We start from the raw sequence: 26,211 nt of genomic DNA, 5'->3' as shown, positions 1-26,211 counted from the left end.
TGAAGCTTCACATGCCTCTCCACACTGAATACATTGTAGTCTACATTGCACTGTAAAGAACCTACTGTTGATTTTATAAATTTATTTTTATATGCAATGGTTTGAAGCAAAGAACATCATGTTGATTTTATATGCTGGGCCTGTCTGCTTGTGCGGTAATAAAACTTCTCAAATGTACTTGTAATGTATGCCCAACCTAAGATAGAGCATTTATAGTCATTCACACAGACTGTTTCACAGCTCTTCAGTGTAAGCTAGACTAACAACTACCTCAAGCCAGGATTGAAAGTATGCTTCTAACTATTATGCTATTTGACTGTTGCTAAGATGAGTATATGAAATTACAGTGATTGAAAATTGTTCAAATGCTTATAGAGGGTGTCCATAAAGTCTATGTGCAATTTTAAAATGAATTGTTCCAAAATCAAATCCTTTTTACATGCTATTTCTATTGCAATCACAAATAAAATTATAAATATTTTAAGGCGCACACGGACTTTATGGACACCCTGTATATATATATATGTATATATATATATATATATATATATATATATATAGATAGTGTATTTAGGCAGCATGTTTTCATTCAGACAAGTATTATTGAATAGCACAGAGGGTTTTTGCTTAATGAGTTTCTTTTGTGATTTTTCAATTTGTCATACTTATTTCTCAGTCGAATCTGTGCAGGAAAATTCCAAAGTTCCATTTATGTATGTGCATAGTAGGCACACATAGTTACATATGTATGTAAACCCTAAATTCACTATCATTTTGTAAATAACACCTTTAAACTATTGTACATTTATTTTAGCCATGCTCTTAACACGTTAAAAAACAATCTTCACTAGTTCAAGAAATTGAAATGTAATTTTAACTAAAGCATATAAAAGCATTCAGATTTTAAACGAAACGGTAATCAAAAATTGCCTGAAAACGACTGATGAAACTCAGTCGAAAATACTTGCAAAAAACAACCAAAAGAAAAAAACAGATGGATGAAGACAACAGTGGAACTTTCTTGCACAGATCCGACCAAGAAATAATGACAATTTGAAAAAAAAAAAAAAAGAAAAAAAAAGCTCATTTATGTAATTTAAATTTTTTTTAAATTAAAGAATTTAAAAAAATATTTTTTAAATTAAGATAAATCATTTCTTAGTATTTCTTTTTCTTATATATTGTTTTATATATCATTTTAGCAGGTATTGTTCTTTTTCTGCCCATTCTCTCTTTTACCACCAATATATCGTCCTCTCCCCCTTATAAATTAATTTTTTTCCAATTCTAATCTCCAAAATTTTTCCATTTCTAATCTGAATGTTTTCGAAGTCAGCATCTTTATCTTTACTTTTGTATAATGCTAGCCTTTTCTCCTCTTTTGACGAGAAGCATTTAGCTTCGAAATATCATGGCCTAAAGCGGTTTCTCCTCTGTTCCTTTTTTTGTAAACCTTATTGACTTGATAATGTAATAAAGTTCCTATGTAACTTCACTCTTTATTTTAACTTATTTTCTCTTTATATATATATATATATATCCTAAACTACCCTACCCGTCAGCATATGTCATGGCAAAAATATGTATGCTTGCACATACGATGGCCACCACTTTTAACATAAGGAATTACATTGCTTAATAACCATAAAACTACTTATTTGTGGAAAACTTAAATGCGATATTCGTTTTCAGCATACCCGGAAACCTTTAAAAAATCGTCATTTTAAAAGAAAATGTTAAGGTGAAAACAAAGTAAAAATTTTCTATTTTTATATTGAACAAAATAAAAACAACGCTACAAAATAAACTGTAAAATGAAATTGTAAAATGTAGAAACATCAAAAAAAAAAAAAAAAAAAAAAAACCTACCATTCATTTATGTTTTTGTTTTTATTATCAGTATTATTATTTGAAATTGTTTTCTGTTTGCAAAATAAATACATATAAAATATTTTTTGTAAACAAATAATAATTAGTAATTTATTATTTGTTTAAACAAAAAAAAAAAATGTTAGTAATTGTTTTTATTATGAAACTTTTTTTTTTTACCTAAAAAATAAGAAAAAAGTCGTAAGAAAAAGGAAAGGAACAAAACTTTTTTTTTTAAACCAGGATTTTTTTTTTTTTTTTTTGCTAGGAACATATTTTCTCAGGAGGATGTATTTTCCCCAGACTTTTGGAGGGCATCAGACGATAAAGTGGACGGAAATGAGATAGGAAGCTCTTTAACAACCGGGTAGCTTTTGACGTATGGAATCAAACGGCTGCCTACCACTTTTGTCTCCACATTAACTCTAAAAAATATGTGTCCAAAAGCTCCTGGTTGGTTCTGCATTCTTGTTTATTGCACGGTTTGCTTCCTTCCACACTCTACATGATTTGTTGTTGCCTGTGTTACAGGATCTACAAAATTAAGAGTGTGTGGTTCACCGTTAAATGGTGATACCCCTTCTCTCCTCCCACTTTGCTGTAAGCCCTCCAACAGTCTAATACGACCATGGTTCCCGGTAGAATGTATTTTCTTATTAGTGGAAGGAGGGTTTCGGCATTCCTATTTGGTACGTTAACCAAAAAACCCTCCTTTTTGGTGGGGTCAGCGTATCCACCAAAGACCCAGACCGGTGTTAGACATCTGCCGACGTTGTGTTTCCGGTGGTTGAAGAAGACAGACTCGTCAATTTCGACCGTATGGCCTCCTGGGCCTCCTATCTGCCAGGGATTCCTGAGAAAGTAATTCTGGCATATATCTCTCAAGAAATTCTTCCAGTCCACAATTGTGTGGCATGACCGCAACCCACATTCGCGCTGGAGATTCCTAATCGCCGTCATCTCAAACGGCCATATAGAAATTCTCGTCTGCTGCTCGATGCATGCCCGTCGAGTTGAAACTAAGCGTGCAGCGTTTTGATTGGCTGATGACCATGTTTCGTCAGACAGCAGCAAAACCCGAGCTGTTGACGTCATCATGCGCCAGACAATGCCTGAGTTACGTCTGGTTCGTTAAATGCACAAGTACCCTCAATGTAAATCACAGATATATCCAAGATAAAAATTCTTTTAGCTTTCTTTCTCAGGGGATCTTTTTATAAGTAAATTTAGGAATTCGTCACTGATTAACTCTCCTTAGAATAACTCTTTAGAAATAAAATATTGAATCAGATATGTATATAATTAGAATTCCTATTAATCGCTTAAAAATAATTTTATTCATAGAAATAAAACTATATCAATTTACCTGATTTTTGCTGTATGTAATTTTCTTTTCATAAGGATTTTTCTTTTTTTCTTGATAGTGGTGGGGGGAGTCATATGGACAAGTACCTATAATTCATTTCTTACTCATATTTCTTAATATATGTTGACTATAACAGGCACGAGGAGAAAACAAATGAACACATGTCTAAGAAATTGCAGAAACATTAGAGGATGACCTCAAATCTGTAGTGGAATGGGGACAAAAGTGGAGAGTCACATTCAATGCTGCCAAGACTAAGCTTGTTTCCTTCAATAATTACAAGAAACCTTCTCTACCACCAATAGCAATGGCCAAGAACACATTACCTGAAAATACTTCCTTTAAACTCCTGGGCCTAACATTTACAGGTAACATGAACTGGAATAGATACATTGAGAGCATTGCCAAGGCTGCTGCGAAGAAGGTGGGTTCTCTCTACCGTGTTAGAAAACTACTTACTACTGAAAGTATCCTGTACCTCTATAAGGCCACCATATGCCCATGTATGGAGTACTGTTGTCACATTTGGGCTGGTACATCTACTACTTGTCTCTCATTCCTGGGCAGGGTTCAAAAGAGTTGCCAATCTGATAGGTCCTGCACTGTCATCTAGGCTGAAGCCTCTGTCCCATCAACGAAATGTTGCATCCCTTTGCCTGTTTTACAAGTATTTTAATGGTGAATGCTCTGACGAACTACAAGCATTTGTACCCGCTCGATGTGAATACCCTTGACAAACAGCTAAATCCCACCTCTTCACTGTAGAGATCCCTGACATGCAAAAGTTCAAATGTAATGTGAACAGACATCTTGTTACTCCTCTCCCTTCATAATATCCCCTGAAACTTATGTCCCTGATAGTAGTCCCCAATATACCTTGTTTGGGGTGAAAATTGAATAAAAAAAATTTTTTTTTTAAAGTGACATTGTTTTTAAGCCAGTGTATCGTAGTCCCCAATGTGCATTGTTTGGGGTGAAAATTGAATTTAAAAAAAAAAAAAAAAAATTTTTTTTTTTTTTTTTTTAAAGTGACATTATTATGTTTTTAAGCTAGTGTGTCGTAGATTATCTCTTTTCTTTTAATATGAAGATGTCACGTGGTCTTGTCATTTGACTCTGTATAGTAAAATCATTGGTACTTGTACAGTTTAATCATGACATTAAAAAATGAAAATATTGAAAAAAGGTTATATTGCATGTATCTATTATGGAAGAAGGTTCTCGGAAAAAAATTTCACTTAATTTCATTAAGTAGTTTGTTTTGTTTTTTTTTTGTTTGTTTTTTTTTTACAGCGAAAAAACAATTTGTTACAATACCGAGCAAAAAGTTCAATTTTTAGGAAGAAAAGCTAGTATTAAAGATGGGGATGGAATATCGGCGCTTTACATGGAGTTATCTCCCCATGGCATATTTAACAAATTCCAAAATTGCCGACTTCAACGCCCTCTCATAAGAACATGTTTTTCCGCTGTTAAAAAAAATAAATAAATAAAAAAAACTACTCTATCAAATTAAATGAAATTTTTTTTTTTTTTTTTTTTTTTTTTTTTGAGATCTTCAGTCCAAAACAGGCACGTACAATATAACTTTTTTTTTTTTTTTTTTCAATATCTTCATTTTTTAATGTCTTGATTAAACTGTACAAGTATCAAATAATTTTATTTTTTATTAAAATTCTATGCAATAATTTTTGGTATACACTAATATTTTCAACTGATAAACATTAGTTAAGTAAGCTATCTTATATTAAAGTAAAATGTTGATAAAATGTTTAGTTTTTCTTCAAATTACTTTAATTTTGTTTTCAGTAAACCTTGCTGTTCCTGGTATGAACCTTTGCATAGATCCAAAGATGGAACCCCCAACAGAAGCTCATGCTAAATTATTACGACAGATTGTTTTGGCTGGATTAGCTGACCATGTTGCCAAGTAAGCCTCTTAATATGATTTTTAAAATTCATGGGATTGATTGGCCAAATGGATAGCATTAAAGACTATGGAATCCCTCTGCTTCCAAATCCTATCAGATCTATTTTCTTCAAGTATATATTCATGTGAACTATTGAAAGCAATTTGTGTTCAACTATTTGGTGCTTGTCCAGAATTCACCCTATATTAAAAACGAAAAATGTGTGTGTGTGTGTGTGTGTGTATATATCTCGTACAGGTTTTTTGTTTTTATAATGCTCCCTATCTTGGGTTGAGCATATTGGGAAGTGATATACAAACTGCCATTAGCATATTAAGTGACGCTCTTTGTGTAAACAGATCGAGGGGAGGCATTTGGACGATGTCAAAAATATTGTTAATTCATTACCCTTTCAGCATCAGCCGTACAGCATATTGGTGAGAAACCTTGACTCATTTTGGCTGTCGGTTTTCGATCCTGACTTGAGGCGGTTGCTTTTCTGGCTGCATTGATGAGTTGTGAAACAGCGAAACAGTACTGTATGTGGATGACATATATATATACACACACATACATACATACACCCAGAGACAAAAAGAAAATATTATGCATCAAAAATTCTGTCAATCAATCAAATAGTTTTAGAAGGATGTTGTAGTTTGCTTGAAGCATTGTGCAGAGTGTGAAAGGAGTGTGTGAAGGCTATATTAATGCGGTTCATGGGACATTAAAAAAATAAATAGAACAGTTGCCGAACAGTTGTATACATTTCTTTTCTCCTCTGAAGAAGAGATACTCCTCTCGAAAATTAGGGACATCAACACTTACCATTTTGTATGATACAAAATGTTGATAAATGTAATATAATTGAAAATTCTAATATTGTCATTTTTTTATATACCAACTCGTGCCCACGATGTTTCCCCATGAACTGCATTAATATAGCCTTTAAACACAACTCCTTTCACAAAGTTTTATTTTTAAATAAAATCAAATTTTGTGGCTCAAAAAGCAGCAAAAATATTGCAACACCATGTTGAAAACAGGTTGACATAACTGTAAAAAATCCAAACTTGCAAGATTTTAGCAAGCCATTCTTAACATAGGATTGGTAAGACTCAGATTTGCTTAAAAATTATTTTCCTTATAAAAATAAAACTACTTGATTAATTTACATGATTTTTGGAATGTATTTTTTTCATGACGTAATGTTTTTTCAGTTACGGAGTGTACATCATACAGATTTTTCTTAATTTTTTGTTAATGTGGGGGAATTTTGGACAAGCAGCAACTATTCATATACAATGAATTATTTGTTATATTCTTTCGGTATTAAATAAAGTGTTGTAAAAGATAAATCAGAGCTGAAATCTGACTTGCACTTGGAATTTTTCAAAATGCATATGGTTTAATAGCAGAGAAATTACATTGCAGAGAAATTACATTGCAGAGAAATTCAGCTATTTTAAATTGGAAGACTGATTCATTAGAAATTTAATATATAATATTTTGTTCTCAGCAGTTTAAGAAATATTTTTTTCGGAATATACAAAAACTTGCATTATCTTTTTATCAAATATTTAAATGAAATTCAAAAACCATGTTAATTGAAAGGATTTTTATTTTAATGTAATTTCTTTCTTTTTAAGACGAATCGATATTTTACCTGGTGATTGTACAGAAGAAAAAAAGAAACAATTAAAATACGCTTATGAGGTAAGCATTTAATCAGTTTTAATAATTTGAGGTTATTACTTATCAAGGTCCAAAAGCCACTTGAGGATAAAGGTTAATGAGTTTGTTAAGTGGGCGATGAGACAACACGGGAGAATTAATAACAATGCTTATAACTCGTCAGCATTTGAATATTTAAGGAGACATTTTAATTGCATGAATAAGAAAATAAAGTAATTTTTCTCCAAATTCTTTGAAGGAAGAATAATCTATCTATCTATATATCTATAAGTGACCATGTCTGTGTGTGTGACTGTGTACATTTCCCTACGCAATAATTCTGTCAATTTTCAGTCTACAGACTCAAAATTTGACATACAGGGTACTGAGATTTGGGAAAATCTTTGATCGGTTTTCGGACAGAAATTTGGCTGTTAAGGGGTCAAAGTTCAACAATTTGACTCGTGAGAACTCTACCAAACTCCTCCGCCAATTTTGGGTCTAAACACTTGAAATTTTAGATATAGGTTCCTTGGACATGGATATAAATTATTAACTTGATTTGAGCCCAAAACAATAAATGTTAAGGGGTCATAATAGGAGTCAAAGTAAAAAAAATTGACCGCTTTTTTTTTTTTTTTTTTTACTGAACATACACCTCCAAACACCCGAGCAATGCCGGGCTGAAATGCTAGTGATTATAAAAATAAGTCACATTCTATCCATCTGTCTGGCTAAAATGGAAAACTTATCAAAGATATACTTATAAACATTATATATTCCAATTCAATCATGGTATTAAAAAAAAAAAAAAAAACATACAGAAACAATGAATATGGAGAAATTTAAAGATGTTTATTTATTCTGCTTAATAAAAGGGATTTTTTGCTGAAATATAATTTGAAAACTAGTTCTGGTCTAGAATTCCCTCTATATAAAAAAAATAGCTATAAAGAAAAATCTGTATGATGTATGTAAGCAATTACAAAATGAAAATATCATATTCCAAAAATCACATGAATTGATAAAGTAGTTTTATTTTTAAGACAATAAAATTTTATGAGTAATAAAAGAACATTCATCTCTGGCAAGATTTATTTTGTAATGCCTATGAATTCCCATTAATTGCTTAAAAATGAAACTTACCTGCAACTTTTATATCTATTTATTAAATTCACTTAAAATAAAGAAAAGTTGTAGTACTAATATTTATGTGCTTGATTAAATTAAATTCAAGTTAAATGTTGCTGGTAAAATAATGATGCTTCCATTCAGTCTCAAGAGACAATGGATACCCTCTGTAAGGTAGCTGTTCATGTGTAATTTTGTGGCAAAGGTTGTGCCCCCCCCCCCCCCGAATTAGCACTGCTTCAGTCTAGTGGTGAGGAAAAGCGCTAGAGAACTGGAAACAATGCCAAGATAAGCAAAGAGCACATACAATTCCCAAATGGTCACCCATTTTTGGTACTGACCCAGCTCAATCTTGCTTAACTTCAGTGATCTAACAGGAATTATGCTGTGTATTATGCTGGTGAGCATAGATGTACACAGCTGAGATATACAAAAACCGTAAAAAAAAAAAAAAAAATGGGGTCGAATGAGTTAATTATAAAAAGTTCACAGACAAACCAACAATTCAAGAAATTCCAGCATGAACATTTTAAGGTATTTTTTATCCTTAATTTTTAAATTTTTTGATCAGAAATTTATTAAGACAGTTCATAACTAAGTCAGGTATCTGTGCTTAAATCTAAACGCAGATTCCATGAACAAAGCTTCTTTCTTAGAATGGGTCTGCTTCTCTGTTGAATACAACATGTCAGCTTTCATATTCAATGTAAACAAGTTCTTGAGCTGTCCCCATAAATAATCAAAAACGATTACTATACTACCACCTTACATTCAGTAACCCTTATCCTTGAGTGACCTTCAGGCCTTGATAAGTGGTGACTCCTAAGTGAAAAGAAAAATTTATTTTGTGTACCAAATGAAACATTTTATTTATGGAGAAATTCAAGCCTCTTCTGTTTTGAAACCTTGTAACTATAAATGATGCATACATGCTGAGAAAGATATCTGAGAATTTATTTTCTTCCATTTTTAGACCCTGGAAACATCAGACCCTGTTTGGATCCATCCAGATTCAGTTCTCTATAAAAAGCGACCAGAATATGTTGTCTACCAACATATACATGAAACTTCAAAGCCTTTCATGAAAAGTAAATAAAAAAAATATTTCTTAATTTTTACAATTTTTTTTATAAAGCTTATGTATCTATTTGTAGATTTTGTGGTTATCGTCGAGAATTTCTCCATATTGAAAACAAAATTGAAGAAAAAATCTATATGATGTAACCAAACAAATATATCATATTCCAAAACCATTTCAGAAAAAAAACAAAGGGAGATAATTCAAACTTGTGTGATTTATGTTGTACTGCCTACAACTTCTTATTATGAACCCATATCTGCTCTCATCCATCCAGCTATGGGCGAAATGTACTAGATTCTCAAGCCTTCATAAAGCAACTAAATGTTGTTTGAAATAACACCAGTCCCTGTTTATTTTCTTCACCATGAAAGCAAAGTTAGATACAAGATCGTTTTTATGTGGGGATTATTCCGTATCCCAAAAAGAGGTAATAATAAAAATTACCCCTAATTAAGAATAATATTGAAATCGCATTTGTGAATACTGAGTACTGGAGGTGGATGCAAACTAAGTCCTATGATCAGAGTCAAGACAGCTTGGGAAAAGTTCAGAGACTTTCTCTATAGCCTAACATCTCAAGTCATCCCAGTTATAACTCAAGGCAGGTCTAGGATAAGGACAGCCAAACAGCAAAGGAAACATAACTAATAAAAATGGATAGAGAATAAGTGATTATAAACTTTGTTTCTACAAATTCAATTAAATATTCTGTTTAGCCATAAAAATCTGGCACCATTAAACAAAAACAGGTTTCAAATCAATAGAATGTAATTATGTTGGTAGTCCGCCCAGCATTACCCGGCTGTAAAAATACACTTAAATATATTTTATATAGATTTTGTGTTTATTATTATAGATATTCCTTATTGATTATTATATTGTACCTGATGTATAGTAGTGATTTCAAAAGTTTTAAAAAAATAAATAAATATAACTTGGGTGCCATCAGCTAGAATTGAAATCAAATATTTAGCTCTTCAGCGTTTTCGCTATCATTTGACCTAAGTTTACATGCATATCAAAACTTAACAAATTAATGTACTTAAACCTATAAATGTATGTTTGCGCATGCACTTTTTCAATGTTTACCTCTTAGCAGCCTTTTTGTCTGAAAACCAAATGGAATGTTTCACATGTCCAAATATCCCATGTATCAAGTTTCAAATCTGTGAACCAAAAATTGACAGTAATTTGGAGACTTGTTTCACATACACCCACATTTTTATAATATATAGATATAGATTAAAAAAATTTCAGATCAATTATTAACCGCTAATTTTGATTGTTTTTTATATTTTAATTTCTTTTTCAAGTTGTGGCAAGTGTAGAGGCAGATTGGTTTCCGTTGATGTTACCCAATATGTGTACGTTCTCCAAGCCTGAAGAAGAGCCAACACCAAGATATGATACGGAAACAGGGACTGTTCTTTGCTACATTGGAGGCACATATGGTAAGTTACTTTGTGTGAATGATTAAATATCTATTTTATTTTTTTTTTATTAAAAAGCAGTCATGACTCTTTTCAGTTTTGTTTTTTAAATATGAAAAATACCGTTTAAACATTTAGACATTATTTATTATATAAATAATATTTTAATATTTAAAAAAAAATAGAAACCTTTCTTTTATATAATACATGAAATAATATCTGTCGTCGGTGTGTATGATGTCGTTAGCAATGGTTTCCCATAACATGGCAGTATGCTAACATATCGGTTATTTTTATTTATTTTTTGTTTACACTACATAATGTATATATCTGCACATGCTAAAAGCAGCAGCAGTAATCAGGAAATTATGAATTAACAAAATGAAAACAAAAAAAAAAATTAAGAGATGAAAGTAACACTGTGCAACAAATTTCAAGTTAAAAAAAAAAAGTACATGCCACATAAGACCTGCTTCAGTGTAGGAAAATTATTTTTCTAGATTAAGCACCGTTTTCATGTACTAGAAATCATATTTTATTAACTAACATGGTTGCCCAGATGTTTGGAGGTGTGTGTTGAGCAAAGTAAAAAAAAAAAAAAAAAAAAAAAAAAATGGTAGTATGCAGGCTCGAACCTGTACCGCGAAGAAGAGGAACAGAACATGAAAAAAAAAAAAAAGTGAAGTCTTTGCCGTTGTGCCCATCGCCAAACCGGAAGTGGTCATGGTTTTAATTAAGGATAGTCAATCAAAAAGAGGCTATGACTTTTGAAAATATTGGTGAAAAAAGCAAACCCCCCCTCCTGTTGAAAAGTGCCCAGTTGAGGGTGAAGGAATTAATGTTTTTAACCAATTTTTCGATATTTGTTGTCCAGAGGGTCGTGGTTCAATACCAATCTTGTGAAAATCCGTCGCCTCTGTATATCTTCCTAAAACTTTCAACATACATACATACATTTAAACAGACAGGGGAGATTTATATTATAGACTAGCGGGGGTGCCCAGCATTGCCCGGGTGTTTGGAGGTGTAAAAGAAAAGAAGGAAAAGTTTTGGTCGGCAGGTAGGCTCGAATCTAAAGCCTTGAGGCGAAGACGGAAAAGAAAGCCTGACATCTTACTGCGATGCTAAAAGGGCAGAAAAGTGAGAATCATTGAAATTAAACGCTTAAAAACGTCTGGTTTTCTTGGTCAAACATCATGCCATAGAGAAATGAAATCATGCAGAGCCAGTTAAACTTTACGCTTTCTGCATATTTGTTTGTTTCCCCAAGATGTTTGGGAAAACCAACTTCCCATAAAAGAGAGAGTGTCCAAATGAACAGCAATTGTCTGATATGAGGGGGTTTTCCTTGTATTGATCAAAGCTTATTGCTTTTTGGATGTCTCTGCACGAAGAGCCGAGAAGCTCGCTTTACTTTCGATTTAGTTTCGCTTTTTAATGAAAAACATTGAACAAACAGGTGGGACCACGGGATAGCATGAATTTTATAAAATAAAAGTCACTCAAATAAAAGATAGAGATGACCTCCTTTTGTAAATGGGAGATATTATAATCTAAGGAGTATATAAAAAGTTGTAAGAATTAGTGACCCCCCCCCTCCGACCAAAATGGAACTAATTCTGCAGTTTCACATCTATATATATATATATAAAAGCAAAAATCTGTGTGTGTATGCATGTATGTGTGTTCGCTTTTTGTGTATGTCTACAAAACGCTTTTTTGGCCACGATTTTCGGTTGGCTTGCTCCTTCTTAAAACTTTTTATATGCTGTCTAAATAATATCTACGACTAAGGAACTCTGGTCGCAGCTATCTTTAATTTACCCGACTTTTACAAGCTATTTTCGAGATATTTTTTTGATCGCCGCGTAGCGGGGAAAATAGAAACTGGCTTTCAGCGCAAAACTAAGTCAAACATCACGCGACTTAACGTTCTCGCACCTGTTAATTTCGCTTTATAAATGTCAACTTAACACACTTATCAGTTCATCTATTCCCGTGGTCGAGATGGTTAGGTCGTAGGTTTTTTTTTTTTTTTTTTTTTTGCATTTTTTTTCCACCTCCGCGTCAGAGGTTTGGGGTTCAAGCCTACCTTTCTACTAAAACATTTTTTTTATTTTATTTTATTTTTTTTTGTTTAAAACAGGGTTGTTTTAATCTACCAACACACACACACACACACACACACCTCCAAACACCCGGGCAACGCCGGGTACTTCCCGCTAGTCTATAATATAAATCGCACTTGTCTGTTTAAATGTATGTCTGCCTAAAACTTTCAACAGAGGCCATGGATTTTCACAAGATCGGTATCATTTTGAAGCTTGACCCTTTGGACGACAAATATCAAAAAATTGGCTAAAAACATTAATTCCTTCACCCTCAACTAGGCACTTTTCTACAAGGAGGGGGGGGGGGTCCCTTTTTCCGCCGATATTTTCCAAAGTCATTCATTCCGTCTTTTCGATTGACTCGCCTTAATTAAACCTTTGCCACTTCCGGTTTGGGGATGGACGAAACAGCAAAGACGTCACTTTTTTTTTTTTTTTTTTCTCACATTATTTTCCTCCTTCATGGTACGGGTTCGAGCCAGCCTGTCTACTACCATATTTTTTTTACTCAACACATACCTCCAAACCGCCGGGCACCCAGGCAAGTTATAAATAAAATAAAGTAAAACATTGTCTTTGCTGTGTAGGGATGTTAAGTGTATATGCACTCGGACAAATTTGAACATACTATCCTCGCATGTCTTAGGTCCCTCTCTCTGTACAGGGGTTTGTCAGAAGCTCCAGCATAAGGATACTTCTCATTGGAAGTATTAACCCTTATCCTTGAGTTGCCTTCAGGCCTGGATAAGCGGTGACTACCAAGTTTTAAAAAAAAAAAAAAAAAGCACACCATGTTTTTGAATATTTGGTCAGGGTTTACTATCTTCTCAGGTTGTGAATGGTGATATTCTCTCTATTTATGGAGAGCAGTTTCTAATGCCAAATTAGAAGCCGTGAACAATGAGGAACAAACTAACTAATAAAAAAATGTGTAAAATTAAACCTATATACTGGCAGGCCAACACCTACGATAAAAAAGGTCCCTTCCACCAGTTTATACATTAGACGGGAAGAGGTAAGTATTGGTGTAAACAGTCTCTCCTTTGGAAGCAACACTATAGTAATAACAGGCTAACCAAGGTCAGCCATCAGGCCTTGATTTAAAAAAAAAAAAAAAAAAAAAAATACTATCACCAATTCTAGCAACCAAAAAGCAACATTAGAGGGTTAACCTTTTATAACCTGAATTATGATGTAAATGATTGAAAAAATATTTATTGTTACTTTTAGATGGTAGCATACTGAATGTAAGCAATGGACAATTGCAATCTGGAGGTATCTACTCAGATACTGAACTAATACATATAAGGCGTGTTTGAATCAATTCCCACATTATTTATGCTGTTATATTCATTTATTTACGACTGAACAAATTAGTTCAGCCAGGTCATAAAGAAAAGCCCAACCATGGTCAGTTGCAGAAAAGGTCCGATTGTTTTGCTACCATTATTCAAAGAGCAAACCTACTGAGAAGATTTAAAAAAAAAAATTTAAAAAAAACTCCCACAAGACAAACTTAATGCTACCATTATTTTTTTGTAAAACTGTAAAAGTTGTTTGTTCTTTGATTTTGATAAAATCTCTAGACAAAGTGACACCACAAATGTATTTTAGATAACAAAGATTTCAAGAGTCAATCTCGAGATCATTCAATATCTTGATAGACCACTTTGACACCATTTAATTTCTATGAGAGCCTCTCTGTCCATCTGTTGTGCTTGTTTTTTTATATACATAAAAATAAAGATGGTAGACCAACAACTTAGGTTTAAAATATTATTTTCACCAATTTGGTTCTTTCCCAAAATTTCCCCTATATTAAAAAAAACAAAAATAAAGGAAAATATATATGATGTATGTAGCTATGAGGAAAATATCATATTCCAATAATCACATAAAATTTGATTTTTTTTTTAATTTAAAAATAAAAAATAAAACTACTTGATCAATTTATGAGTAACAAAAGCTGCTGTCTTGTCCACAATTTTTAAACAATCTACAAAAAAAAGGGAGATAACTCAATAATTCAAACTTGCAATGACTTAAAAATGATTTTCTTTATAAAAAATAAAACTATTTGATCAATTTGTGTCATTTTTGGAATATAATATTTTTGTTTTTGGTACATGCATCATACAGATTTTTCTATATTTTTCATATTGGGGAAATTCTCTAGAAGGATCCATCAATTGAATCATTCTAGATTAAAAATACCTATCTTGTCAACATACAATGATTTTAAAATTTCTTACAAAAATTAAATTTCATTTATGGAAAATCAAAAATTAAATAACTTTTTAATTTGTTTTCTTTATTGTTCTAAAAAGTTGTGTCTGTAGAGTGTAATTCTTTTACACGATCAATAAATGTTATCTGTACTTATCTACATAGTCTTGTGTGTCTCTCTACTACTTTAGGCTATTAAACTTCACAAAATTAAATAATGCCATGCAAATAGAGCATATGCATTGCTCTGAAGTATTTTCGGTCCAAACCCTTTGCACTTGATATAGAGCCATGGCCCCTTTACTAAGAACTATTCCTGGTAAAAGTATTCCAGCTAATCTATATATTAATACAATAGTGTGTGTGTTATTTTCTGTATCATGATGGGTTCTTTAATTGTTATGTACTTCCATTTCTTGTCATAAATAATTTTATCAAGAATTCTTCATAAGTTTTGGTTTCAGTTTCGATTATGGTTGAAGGAACTCTAGTTATATACATATTTTTTTCATAACTTTTTATTTTGGTTTCGATTTAAGCTAGTGCATCCAATTCATATGGATATAGTTTTTTATTTTTGAAATCGCAACTTTATAATATATATATATATATATATAAAAAGTTTTTTTTAAATCTATAGAACTTTTACTCTATAATAATATATACAAAATCTGCAAGAATTAAAATATCATATTTAAATGTACTTTATGACTGGGCTTTGCCGGGTGTTCATGCTAGCTTAGATAAAACTTTTGCAGTTTTAACACAAAAGCTGCAATAATATCAGAGCGTCTCCATTTACACCGAACATCTACAGAACGCCAACATCAATATATTACATATGAATTTCCACAGGTCCTACTAGTCTATTAATGTCTAACTTTGACCAATACAATAAGTGTCAAGTATGTCCAAGGATAGAATACTGTTGCCACATCTGGGCAGGAGCTGCTAGAAATCTTATCCTGCCTTGACAGAGTTCAAAATAGACTAGTGGAGGATGTCCTTTTCTCTTCCTTGCAACCTCTTTCTCACAGAAGAGATGTTGCGAGCCTGTCTCTGCTTTATCATTATTTTCATGGCAAGTGCTCGTCTGAGCTCCAATCTATGATCTCCCTCTCCCCTCGCCAGACTTTCACGAAAAACACTAGTCTAGTTAAAAACGCTATCAATAATTTCCCCCACTCTTTATCCGTGCCTAAATCTAAACGTAGATTCCATGAACAAAGCTTCTTTCTTAGAACTGCACACCTGTGGAACTCTCTTCCATTTGCCTACTTTCCGGCTGGCTATAATATGGTCGTCTTCAAGTTCAATGTAAACAAGTTCTTCAGCCGTTCTCCTTAAGTAATCCAATTTACCAAATTTCTACTACTAACAATTACGTCATTGTCCCATTGACCACTGTACACTTATTAACCCTTATCCTTGAGTGGCCTCTGGGCCTTGATAAGTGACTCCTTTGTAGAAAAAAAAAAATTTGATATCAATAGAGAGTAGAGCTTATTATAAGAGAAAGAAAATTAAAACTATAAATTTTGATTGTAAATTTCAAGTTCGTTTTAATTTTCTCTTATATATATAATTTTTCTTATGGTGACACAAAATAAAAGCACTTCAAAATCATCCTTTCTGGGGTGGAAGGTAGGCTTGGACTCATTCCGTGAAAATGTTATCTATAAATATAAAAGCGAAAATGTATGTTTGTATGTGTGTTCGCTTTTTCTGTATGTCTACAAAAGGTTTCTTTCAGAGAAGCGGTCGCTCGCCTAACGACTTTTTATATCACATATAAATCGTAATATCTCGCAGTTAACAACGAAGCTCGCCTGTATTTAATTTGCTCGATTTTGGGAAGATAAATATTCAACATTTGTCGCTCGCTGCATGTGGGTTAGTCTTTTTCCTATAACATCTTGGGAAAATACAAATTTTAAAAAAAGCGTTCCGCAGTAAATGAATACTATCCCGCAGTCAAACTTGACCTCATCAATTCATTAAAATGGGCACCTGTCAAATCCAAGTAATTAAATAAATTCCAACGTGTTTCCGTTAGCATCTCGCGGTGGGGCAATGGTTAACGGCGCACTTTTTTTTTTTTTTTTCACACTTTAATTTACAACTTTGCCTCAACGGTTTGGGTTCGACCCCCCCCCCCCGGGCTTTCCACACACACCTCCAAACACCCGGGCAACGCCGAGTACCCCTCGCTAGTTCCTAATAAAAGTGACTTTATACAATTTTATATTGCAATAATTTAAATTTGTCAGCAAATATAAAATGAAAAAGGTCTCCCAATTGCTGCCAAAGCAAGCTTAAACTCACACAATTATAATGATGCTGTTAAGATTCATTGTCTATAATCTTCATTACAAGTATGGTGAAACAAAACTAAGGATGCCTCCACAGCACTACTAAAATTATTCTCTTTGAAGAAAGTCATGTAAAATTATGGCGTTGCTTAAAAAGAAAGCAAAAAAAAACAAAACAATGTATATACTTTTTTCTAACAATATTTGATGTTGACGAAATTAAAACTAAACAGACCATCAGAAAATGCTTCCAAAATCATGTGCAACTAGTTACTGCTAAAATATATTTTCATGCAATTAGTGAAACAAAATCTATTATAGAAAAGCGAAAATGTGTTTGTCTATGTGCATTTTTTGTGTATGTCCGGCAAAGGTTTTTTTGCGGGGGGGGGGGGTAGTCGCTCGGAGGGGGTCACTCTTTCTTTGAACTTTTTATATACTGTCTAGATTATAACATCTCGGATTTACGAAACGAGGTCGTAAATATATTTTATTTCAGTGACTTTCTTTTTGCACGCTAAAAATTCCCACTATTCTGCCTTCACGCTTGTTTGTGGTTTTTGTAAAAAAACTGCTTCACAGCCAAAGTGTGGGATCGCGTGATGTTTTACCTCATAAATTTGCACACCTGTTAGTTAACTTTTTAATCGTTAAATTAGAATGCTTCTTAGTTCCTGTCCCATTGTGGCTGAGAGGTAAGATGTCAGGTTTTTTCACACTTTCTTTTTCACCTTTGCATTAAGGGTTAAAGTTTGAGCCTACCTGCCTACTACAAGTTTTTTTTTCTCAACACACACTTCTAAACACCTGGGCAATTATCATCCCCTGTTCTGTCCTCCATTATACATGTCTCCGATATGAACCCGTCGTCCCTCTCAATATGAATCCCTTATGCAACACTTGCAAAGATGTGAAATAGCAGTTTTTCTTTTTATCAAGAACATAAGCATCTAAAAAGCTATGAAGGTGAATAGTAAAAAAAAAAATGAATTCATGTTAAAATTTAGGGCAGAAAAAAAAAAAAAATTGTTCAAAAGATTGCAAAGCACTTTCCTTTTTTTTTTTTTTTTTTTAAACATTTTCACCCCAAACAAGGCACATCGTCACTTTGATGTAGGGGCTACTATCAGGGACATAAGCTACAGGGATACTATGTAGGGAGTTGGGCAGCAAGATGTCAGTTCATGTTACACTTGAACTTCTGCATGTCAGTACAGTTGGGGAAGCAGGGTCCCAGAAGGAAGTTCCAAAGTCTAGCGGTTCTGGGGAAAAAGCTACTGGAGTAGAAGACTTTCTTACATCTAGGGATCTCTACTGTGATAGGGTGGGATTTAGCTACTTGTCGGGTCTATCGGGGGTATTTATGTCGCGGAGTGGCTCATCAAAATCAAATATTGATTAACAGAACCCATAGAAATTCCAAGGAATGAAAAATATATTTAATTAACAAATATGGTTTGATAAAGCTAATAATTTTTCTGAACTATCCAGAAAAATAAGTGTTTTTGACAAAAACTAACACACAGCAAATAAGAGTTTATTAACATTTCTATGAAAATAGTGTCCATTGTATTTTAAATATAAAACTGACCCAAATGAGAAATTAAATACTAATAAATACTCAAAAGGTAATATTGTGCTATATAGTTCAATACAAATAATAAAATCCCATTGTAAGCAACAATTTTTAATTTACTCCTTCAGTCCAGTACCTCTTGGCGGACAATGCTTTTTCTTTTTGCCCTGTTTCTTTTGAATGATTTTTTTTTTAACATAATATTTCACTGACTTCTTCCTTTGAAGAATCGATACACTCATATTCTTGTCCAGGGTTGCCAGATTGCCCCTTTTTCAAAGCATGGACTAAAGAAGGAACAGACAGAATAATTGATGACAAACCTAGATGATGAAATAATTATTTAAATTCAAATTAAAATAACAACTAAAACATTTTTTTTTAAATCTATTATATATATATATATACATACACACACACACAATATATATATATATATATATATATATATATACACGCACACAGCTCTATTCATCCAGCAATTTTTTCATCCAAGTAACTAAATATGATTTGTATACCGATTCTATGTTATCGTCTTTATATTATACATTTTGTTTTTCTTTTTTCCTTAGGTCCTAAGTTGTGGCCATTCTCACCTGTCGAAATGGCATATCCTTCTGGTATAGACTGTTGCAAATGGTTTGCTAAGTTCTTTCTAGAAGGACTCGTGTGTCCTATATTAAAGAAATTTGTTCCAGAACTTTCTGAGCCTCCTTGCATTATGGTAAAGTTCTGGTCAAAGTAAGTTTATTTTATTTTATTTTTTTCTCATGTTGCTCTCAACTATTTAGGATTAGCAATTTTTTGCGTTCACATAGAAACTAAATTATGACAAATCTTTATGCTATTTTAGTAAAAAAATTTCCTATAAGAATCAACATTCATCAAAGAATAGAAATATTTGATATTCTATCTTATCAAGATTAATTTCTTTGACCAGAAATTGCTAAATTAATTCTTTTTGCAGGTAGGAATTTTCCAAGAATGTTTGTGTGTTATTTTGGCAGTAATGTATATGTCGCACACAAAAACCTATGATGAACAAGGACATAACATTATTTAAAAGTTTGTATAGACAAACTACAAAAAAAAAAATCACAAATGCAAGATTTATATGAGGGTTTCACATATAATTAAACACATTGTTCCTATACAAATAAAATGCACACTCTATTAAGATAAAGAATGCATATGTTAAACACAAAGCCCCCCCCCCTCCATCCCCAAAAAAATTTGATGAGGAAAATTTAAAGTGATGTGCCCAAAAGCAGGTCTTCCCTTTAGTGACTGAGTACATATTATCGTTTTTCCTCAAGCTTAGCTTCATACAAGATCTTGTGTTGGCAAGACTTGGAATTATGTTTTTATTAGCAAGTGTTCCCAAGCCAAGAAACATAACTGATTTCTCTTAAAAGGAAGATAACTCAGGATATCCATACAATAGAATTTAGGTGCAACTTAAATAGAATATTTTTATGGTGATGATTTAACATCTATTTTACAAGGTCTTCATTTATTTATTTAACTCGTATTCACCCCAAACATGACATATTGCCACTGAAGCTAAAGTGTCCAGATTTATAGGGATAAGGAGAGAAGCTATTGGACTAGAAAACTTTCTGGCATTTACAGAGAAGGGATAATAAAGGTCTAAATATTGATTCCCGAGTTACACCTATATTAATGTGATATTATTTAGATTAGATTTACGACCATCCAGGATGATCTGGAACTTCCTTTTAACTAAGAAGCATTTGATTATATTTAGTATCCATCCAGCAATAACTGCACAATTTAGTTTTATTTTAATGGTGGATGCTCTGACGAACTACAAGCCCCTGTACCCCCTCGACGAAAATACCTCCTACAAGCAGAAAGTTCCACCCCTATACAGTTGAGATCCCTAGATGTAAGAAAGTCTTTTACTCTAATAACTTCTTCCTCAGAATTGCAAGACTTTAGAATTCTCTTCCGGTTTCCTGCTTCCCCAACTGTATTGACATGCAGAAGTTCAAGTGTAATGTGAACAGACATCTTGCTGCTAAACTCCCTACATAGTACTCCTGCAACTTAGGTCCCTGATAGTAGCCCTTACATTAAAGTGGCAATGTGCCTTGTTGGAGGTGAAAATGTAATAATAAAAAAAAAAACTGATCTGCATCTGCTAAATGAACTCTCATCCATTTATAATGTTGCCGTATTTCACAGATTTAATTTTTTTCTGAGATCAAAACCTATCTTTAGCACTCACATTAGACATTCATTACATTACAACTAGTTGGATTTATCCAGCTTACTTGAATTGACATGAGATATTTATTTTGGCCTTTATAAATAAAGGTTTGGCTTCCCCCATCCCCTTAAAAAAAAAAAGTTAAAATACATTCTCTGTGTTTCTGAACCTTGTTCTAGGTCATAAAGTTGCTTGGTGGTACAAGTTTTCATCCTGCAAGATTCACTTTACAGCAAAAAAAATACTGCTTTGCATTTACCTTTTAACTTCATTTTAAAAATGTGCCTCAATGTTAAAGTTTTTAAAACCATCAATAAACGTTTTTTATTTACTATCTATATTTACTTCTAATGGAGGAGGCAGGGGTTACATGAGTTTATGCTGAGTTAAAAGTCGTCAGATCTATCATGATCATTTGCATACTAATAGTTTGAAATGCATAAATTTTGGACAGCCATAAGTAAAATAGTAATATGTGTTCAATTTATTGTATACATTAGTTATTGTGTGCTTGGTATTAAATAACCTGTGAAGTGTGGATTTTTGTCATAAAATTGACTGTGAGTAATGTTTTTTTTTTAGGTTGAAACCACAAACTGAGGTTTTATTGAAACCTTTGTTGGCTGCAAACATTTCCACTAAAAGTGCACTTCTCAAACAATGGACGAAAGATGAGAACTGTAAGTAATGAACGTTTCTAATGTCGTAAGCACATATATTGTGGAGACAGCGTTTTAACATTTCAAATTTCCTAGGGACAGTATTTTTTATGGGGATCATTTTAACCTGTTAAACAATGGAAACAATTAGCATTGACACTCACAATATATTTAACATTAAAAGTATAAGAAACTAGCAGGGAGACTTAATGTTGCTCAGGATTGAATTAGGATCAGTGAATGTTCTGCACATCTAATACTTTTGTCATCGAAATTGGTTAAATTAACCACTTTTTTTTTTTTCAATCAAATTGACCCACCATGATACACTGGGAGAAAACTTCACATGCCTCCTTAGTTCACAATATATTGTAGAGAATGTACAATGGATTTTATAAAATTATTTTTATATAATGGTTTGGATGAAAGTTTAAAATGCAAAAGTTAAGTATTATGGTTTAAATGTGCTCTAAAGAGAAACATTCATTTTGAATGTGCCCCTGTCTTATTAATAGGGCTATGACAACAGCATATTCTTTTCATTGTATTGACTCTCGAGTATATATCCGACACGGTTAATCAACTGAGAACCACATCATTCTATATAAAAGCATATAAGATATCAATGGATACACACTCAAGAGTCAAAACAATAAAAAAAATATGCTGTTATCCTAGCCCTACTTATTAAAGAACCTATTGGTGATTTTATACACTGGGCTCTTCTGCTTGTGCAGTGATAAAACTTCAAAAATGCACTTGTAAAGTTGGGCTGTATGAGGGTGTTAACTTTGGTCAAAATTGGACTGTTCCTTATTTATTGGAATGATACAAAACCTATCTAAGAACACTGCCAGACAAAGTACATTTGTGTGAAATTTTTAAAATATCAGACCAGCTGTTTTGGATTTCATGAGAAACGAACTCTCACACAAAGTGCCTTTTGTATATGAGTAGAGATATTAAACTATGTAAATAATGTTGTATTGTTAAAAATCTTTAAATAATTTCAAAGAAAAGAAATCATTTTGTCTGCATAAAGAATGTTATTCACTGAAATTGATGGGGTAAAGAAGGAGCAGTACTCAGTATGTTGAAATAATTTTTAATGTCAGCAGATAGGGTTTTTTTTCCCCTCCTTCTTTACTGGCCTCTATGATAAGTCTCTTGTTTATTGTATATATTCATGTTTGAAGATCTATGAAATAAAATGCTTAAAAGTTTATATTTAAAAAAAGAAAAAAAAATTATATCAGTGTAATGAGTTGCCTTCTTATAATTTAAAGGATTAACATTCCAGCACTATTTTCATTAATTGCTATTTATCCATTCTTGTTTTTCTTTCGTGACATTATTTTCAGGGTTACCAATTAATAATCGGAGTTCGACTTGGTCTATTTTCTTTTTGTTCTTCTCTAAAGAAGCCCTTCTCAGTTTATTTGAGCTGTTTTTTTAACTCAAGAAGTTGAAGAGCTCCAGAAGATAGGAATGTGACCATAACCAATAAACCACTTTTTGTGCTCCTGAATTCATTTTTCTACATAGTCACCACTATTCACAAGGCACCTCTTGTTTCTGATGAATGTCAAGGACAGGGGTTGATTTCTTAGAGCCTTACACAGTCAATATCTGCAACAGAGAGATTAAACTTTTAGGTCATGAATGTATAAGTCGACAATGCAATTTGATCCTTTCATCCATACGAACAGAATAAAAACAAAATAGGAATGCCCCTCATATTACAAAGTTGCTTAATGCCTAACATCAAAATTTTATTCAGAGCATGTATGTTACAAATAGTGCAGAAGATAATAATTATTCTATTGGTATGTGATAAAGACGTCAATTATTCTCTATCACATTTATTAATAGATTCTAAAAAAAAAAAAAAAAAAAAAAAAAAAAAAAAAAAAAAAAAAAAAAAAAAAACATTTTATCAAAAGAATTTCTTTAAAAGGTGACTATTGGTTGGTCTTTATTGAATTCCTTGCTATTGAGTGCTACCAGATCAGACTGTCCAGCTTCCTGACCTAAAACGCATCAAACATTGAGGTTATTGTTCTTTTCCTTTGCAAAACTCAGTGTAATGACATGAGGGACACTCCAAAAGTATTACCTATTTTTTTTTTAATCCCACCCAAATGGATCAGAGAGGCTTGCAAATTGCATTGTTATGATAACTGAACTTACGTATTCAGGACCTAAAGGTTTCATTTCTGTTAACGATGTGAGTCTTAAAAAAGCAACCTCTGTCATGACCGTGCATCAGAAGCAGATACATGCCATTGAATTTTTGAGAATGGTAGTGACTATGTAGATAAATAAATTCTGGAACACTAAAAGGTCGCTTGTTTTGATAGTACCACTCCAGTCTTGTAACTCTTCAACTTTTTTGAGTTAATAAAATCATAACCAACAATTTTCCTTACACCATGAATAAATTTTTGAACTTATAAAAGAAGCATAAAAACTTTTACCAAAACTTACTGGATTTGGCATTAAATAATCTGAAATGGGTTGATATGCTGTAAATGAAAATGACCAAACCAAATATTCCTACTAATATCATTTTGAGTATACATATTTAAAAAAAATTTTTTTTTTATAAATCAATTGGCTTATTCTTCTGAGGGTTTATGTAAAACATTTCTATGAAATTTCTATAAATTTATTTTAAATCATTGATTGCATTGTTAAACATTGGATTGTTTTGAATGTCGTTTAGATTTTGGGGCTTAATAGCCAGTATTACTTGAATCTAGATTCAGTTTTCCCAATGTGAGTGTAGCAGATTAGTTAATCTATTCAGAAGACGAGACTGATATTGGCACTGTTCTACAATTTGTTTTTGAGTATGCTGTTCTGTTGGTTTTAACGTCATAAAATTTTATGAAAACAAACGATTCCCTTAATAGTTGCGTAAAGAACAAATTTTGTATTAATGTTATCAATATTATAACATAAAAAAAAAAAAAAAAAATTGTTGCAGCTTTCTGTTTTTAATGTTTTGATTTAATTAAAAATAAAGTTGTTTGAACGTCCTAAATTATGAGATTAAAAAATGAATGAATCTCTTAGTAAAAGAGAGTTGTCTCCCTCAGAACAATGACAAATTGTAAAACAGTGCCCTGGTAACCTTGTAATGTAATCAGTTTGTTGTGTTCGAGGAAATTGTGATGTCAGGATCATTGGATAGCAGACAAACAAGTATACAAGTTCATTGTATTTGAAACAATGGGTTTGTATTACTGTACACATAGATTCGAAAAAGTTGTCAAAAAACAAATATAGAACAAATAAATGTTATCAAAGGCAAGATAAGTTACTTTTCTACCTAACTGGATATAATTCACGTGTTTTTATTCAGTGTAACATGTTTATTCAGCTCAAAAAACATGCAATGTTTACCGATGTATTGGAAAATTCAAAATGGCAGCCGACTGTCTCTCGGAGAGGGTACGTTTGGGAAAAGGTATTATAAATAATAAACTAGACAAAATACTGTTAGAAAACAACCGAATACATGTCAACTTATGTCACGGTAACATATATTGAGCGAATTTCTAACAGTATTTTGTCTAGTTTATTATTTATAATACCTTTTCCCAAACGTACCCTCTCAGAGAGAGTCGGCTGCCATTTTGAATTTTCCAATACATCGGTAAACATTGCATGTTTTTTGAGCTGAATAAACATGTTACACTGAATAAAAACACGTGAATTATATCCAGTTAGGTAGAAAAGTAACTTATCTTGCCTTTGATAACATTTATTTGTTCTATATTTGTTTTTTGACAACTTTTTCGAATCTATGTGTACAGTAATACAAACCTGAAACAATTTATTCACAGCAGAAACATTAAATTATTTACAGAACGAATTTAGTGCTCAGCAAAGCCACCATTTTGTCCCTTCCCCTTCTAGAACTCTAGTCCTTTTAAAGATCTTAAAGGGTGATAACTATTACTTTCCTTAGAGTTTTCCCCCTTTTAACACAGTTCAAAAAACAAAAAAAATAGGTGTAATTAGAGGTCAGCTGTTTTTAGTCAAGAAAGACCTGCAAGTCATTGATGGTTTCAGCTATAGTCAACATTACATTGTCAACCAAAAACAAACTTAATTTTGTAAACTAATATTTTCATTTGGATTAATATATATTCTTTTTATTCTTTCAGTTCTGTTGTATGAATATTCTCGTTGGATTCCTGAGGAACATCATGCCGAAGTAAAAAAGCTTTGGCCTCCATTTTGAGTTTCCTTGTAAATAAAATGAATTTTGTAAAGACTCAATTACCACCTTTCAAAAAAATAAAAAAAAATATTTTGCACATACAAAGTTAACGTTATTGTCATTCTTATATGTTTGTATGTACAGGGTTCTCTTCTAAACTAATCATCTGATCATTATGAATTTTGGAACACTGCTATTGGGTATAAAAAGGTTAAAATATAGGATATACTTAGTTTTACGCAAATGGGTTGGATGGCCTTTACAAAATTTTAGATCTCTCATTTTTTGTGTGAAATTTTAACAATCGATAGTAGACATCAATTAATATTCCTCAAATTTTAGCTTCTTTGGATTATTAATTTTTTTTTTTTAAGGAGGGGATAGTATGACAACCTCCTATTT

General features: G+C 32.3%; 1 protein-coding gene across 2 annotated transcripts in view; it reads left to right on the top strand.

Annotated features, from left to right (window-relative positions):
- LOC145277967 (putative ATP-dependent RNA helicase DHX37) overlaps positions 1–25,919 on the top strand; it is a 108,592-nt gene extending 82,673 nt beyond the window's left edge. For both annotated transcript variants that reach the window (XM_080130108.1, XM_080130102.1), the window contains 7 exons: positions 5,045–5,165; positions 6,795–6,861; positions 8,924–9,038; positions 10,345–10,482; positions 19,259–19,427; positions 21,502–21,599; positions 25,754–25,919. In XM_080130108.1, the coding sequence (XP_079986234.1) occupies positions 5,045–5,165; positions 6,795–6,861; positions 8,924–9,038; positions 10,345–10,482; positions 19,259–19,427; positions 21,502–21,599; positions 25,754–25,830 (785 nt within the window). In that variant the 3' untranslated portion in view covers positions 25,831–25,919. The remainder of the gene's footprint in view (positions 1–5,044; positions 5,166–6,794; positions 6,862–8,923; positions 9,039–10,344; positions 10,483–19,258; positions 19,428–21,501; positions 21,600–25,753) is intronic.
- The last annotated feature ends 292 nt before the right edge of the window (positions 25,920–26,211 follow it).

This window comes from Euprymna scolopes, chromosome 1 (assembly GCF_053919585.1).
Source record: "Euprymna scolopes isolate OS-2025 chromosome 1, ASM5391958v1, whole genome shotgun sequence".
Classification (NCBI taxonomy): Eukaryota; Metazoa; Mollusca; class Cephalopoda; order Sepiida; family Sepiolidae; genus Euprymna; species Euprymna scolopes.
The sequence above is the reverse complement of the archived record's forward strand: the minus strand, read 5'-3'. Positions and strand labels throughout refer to the sequence as shown.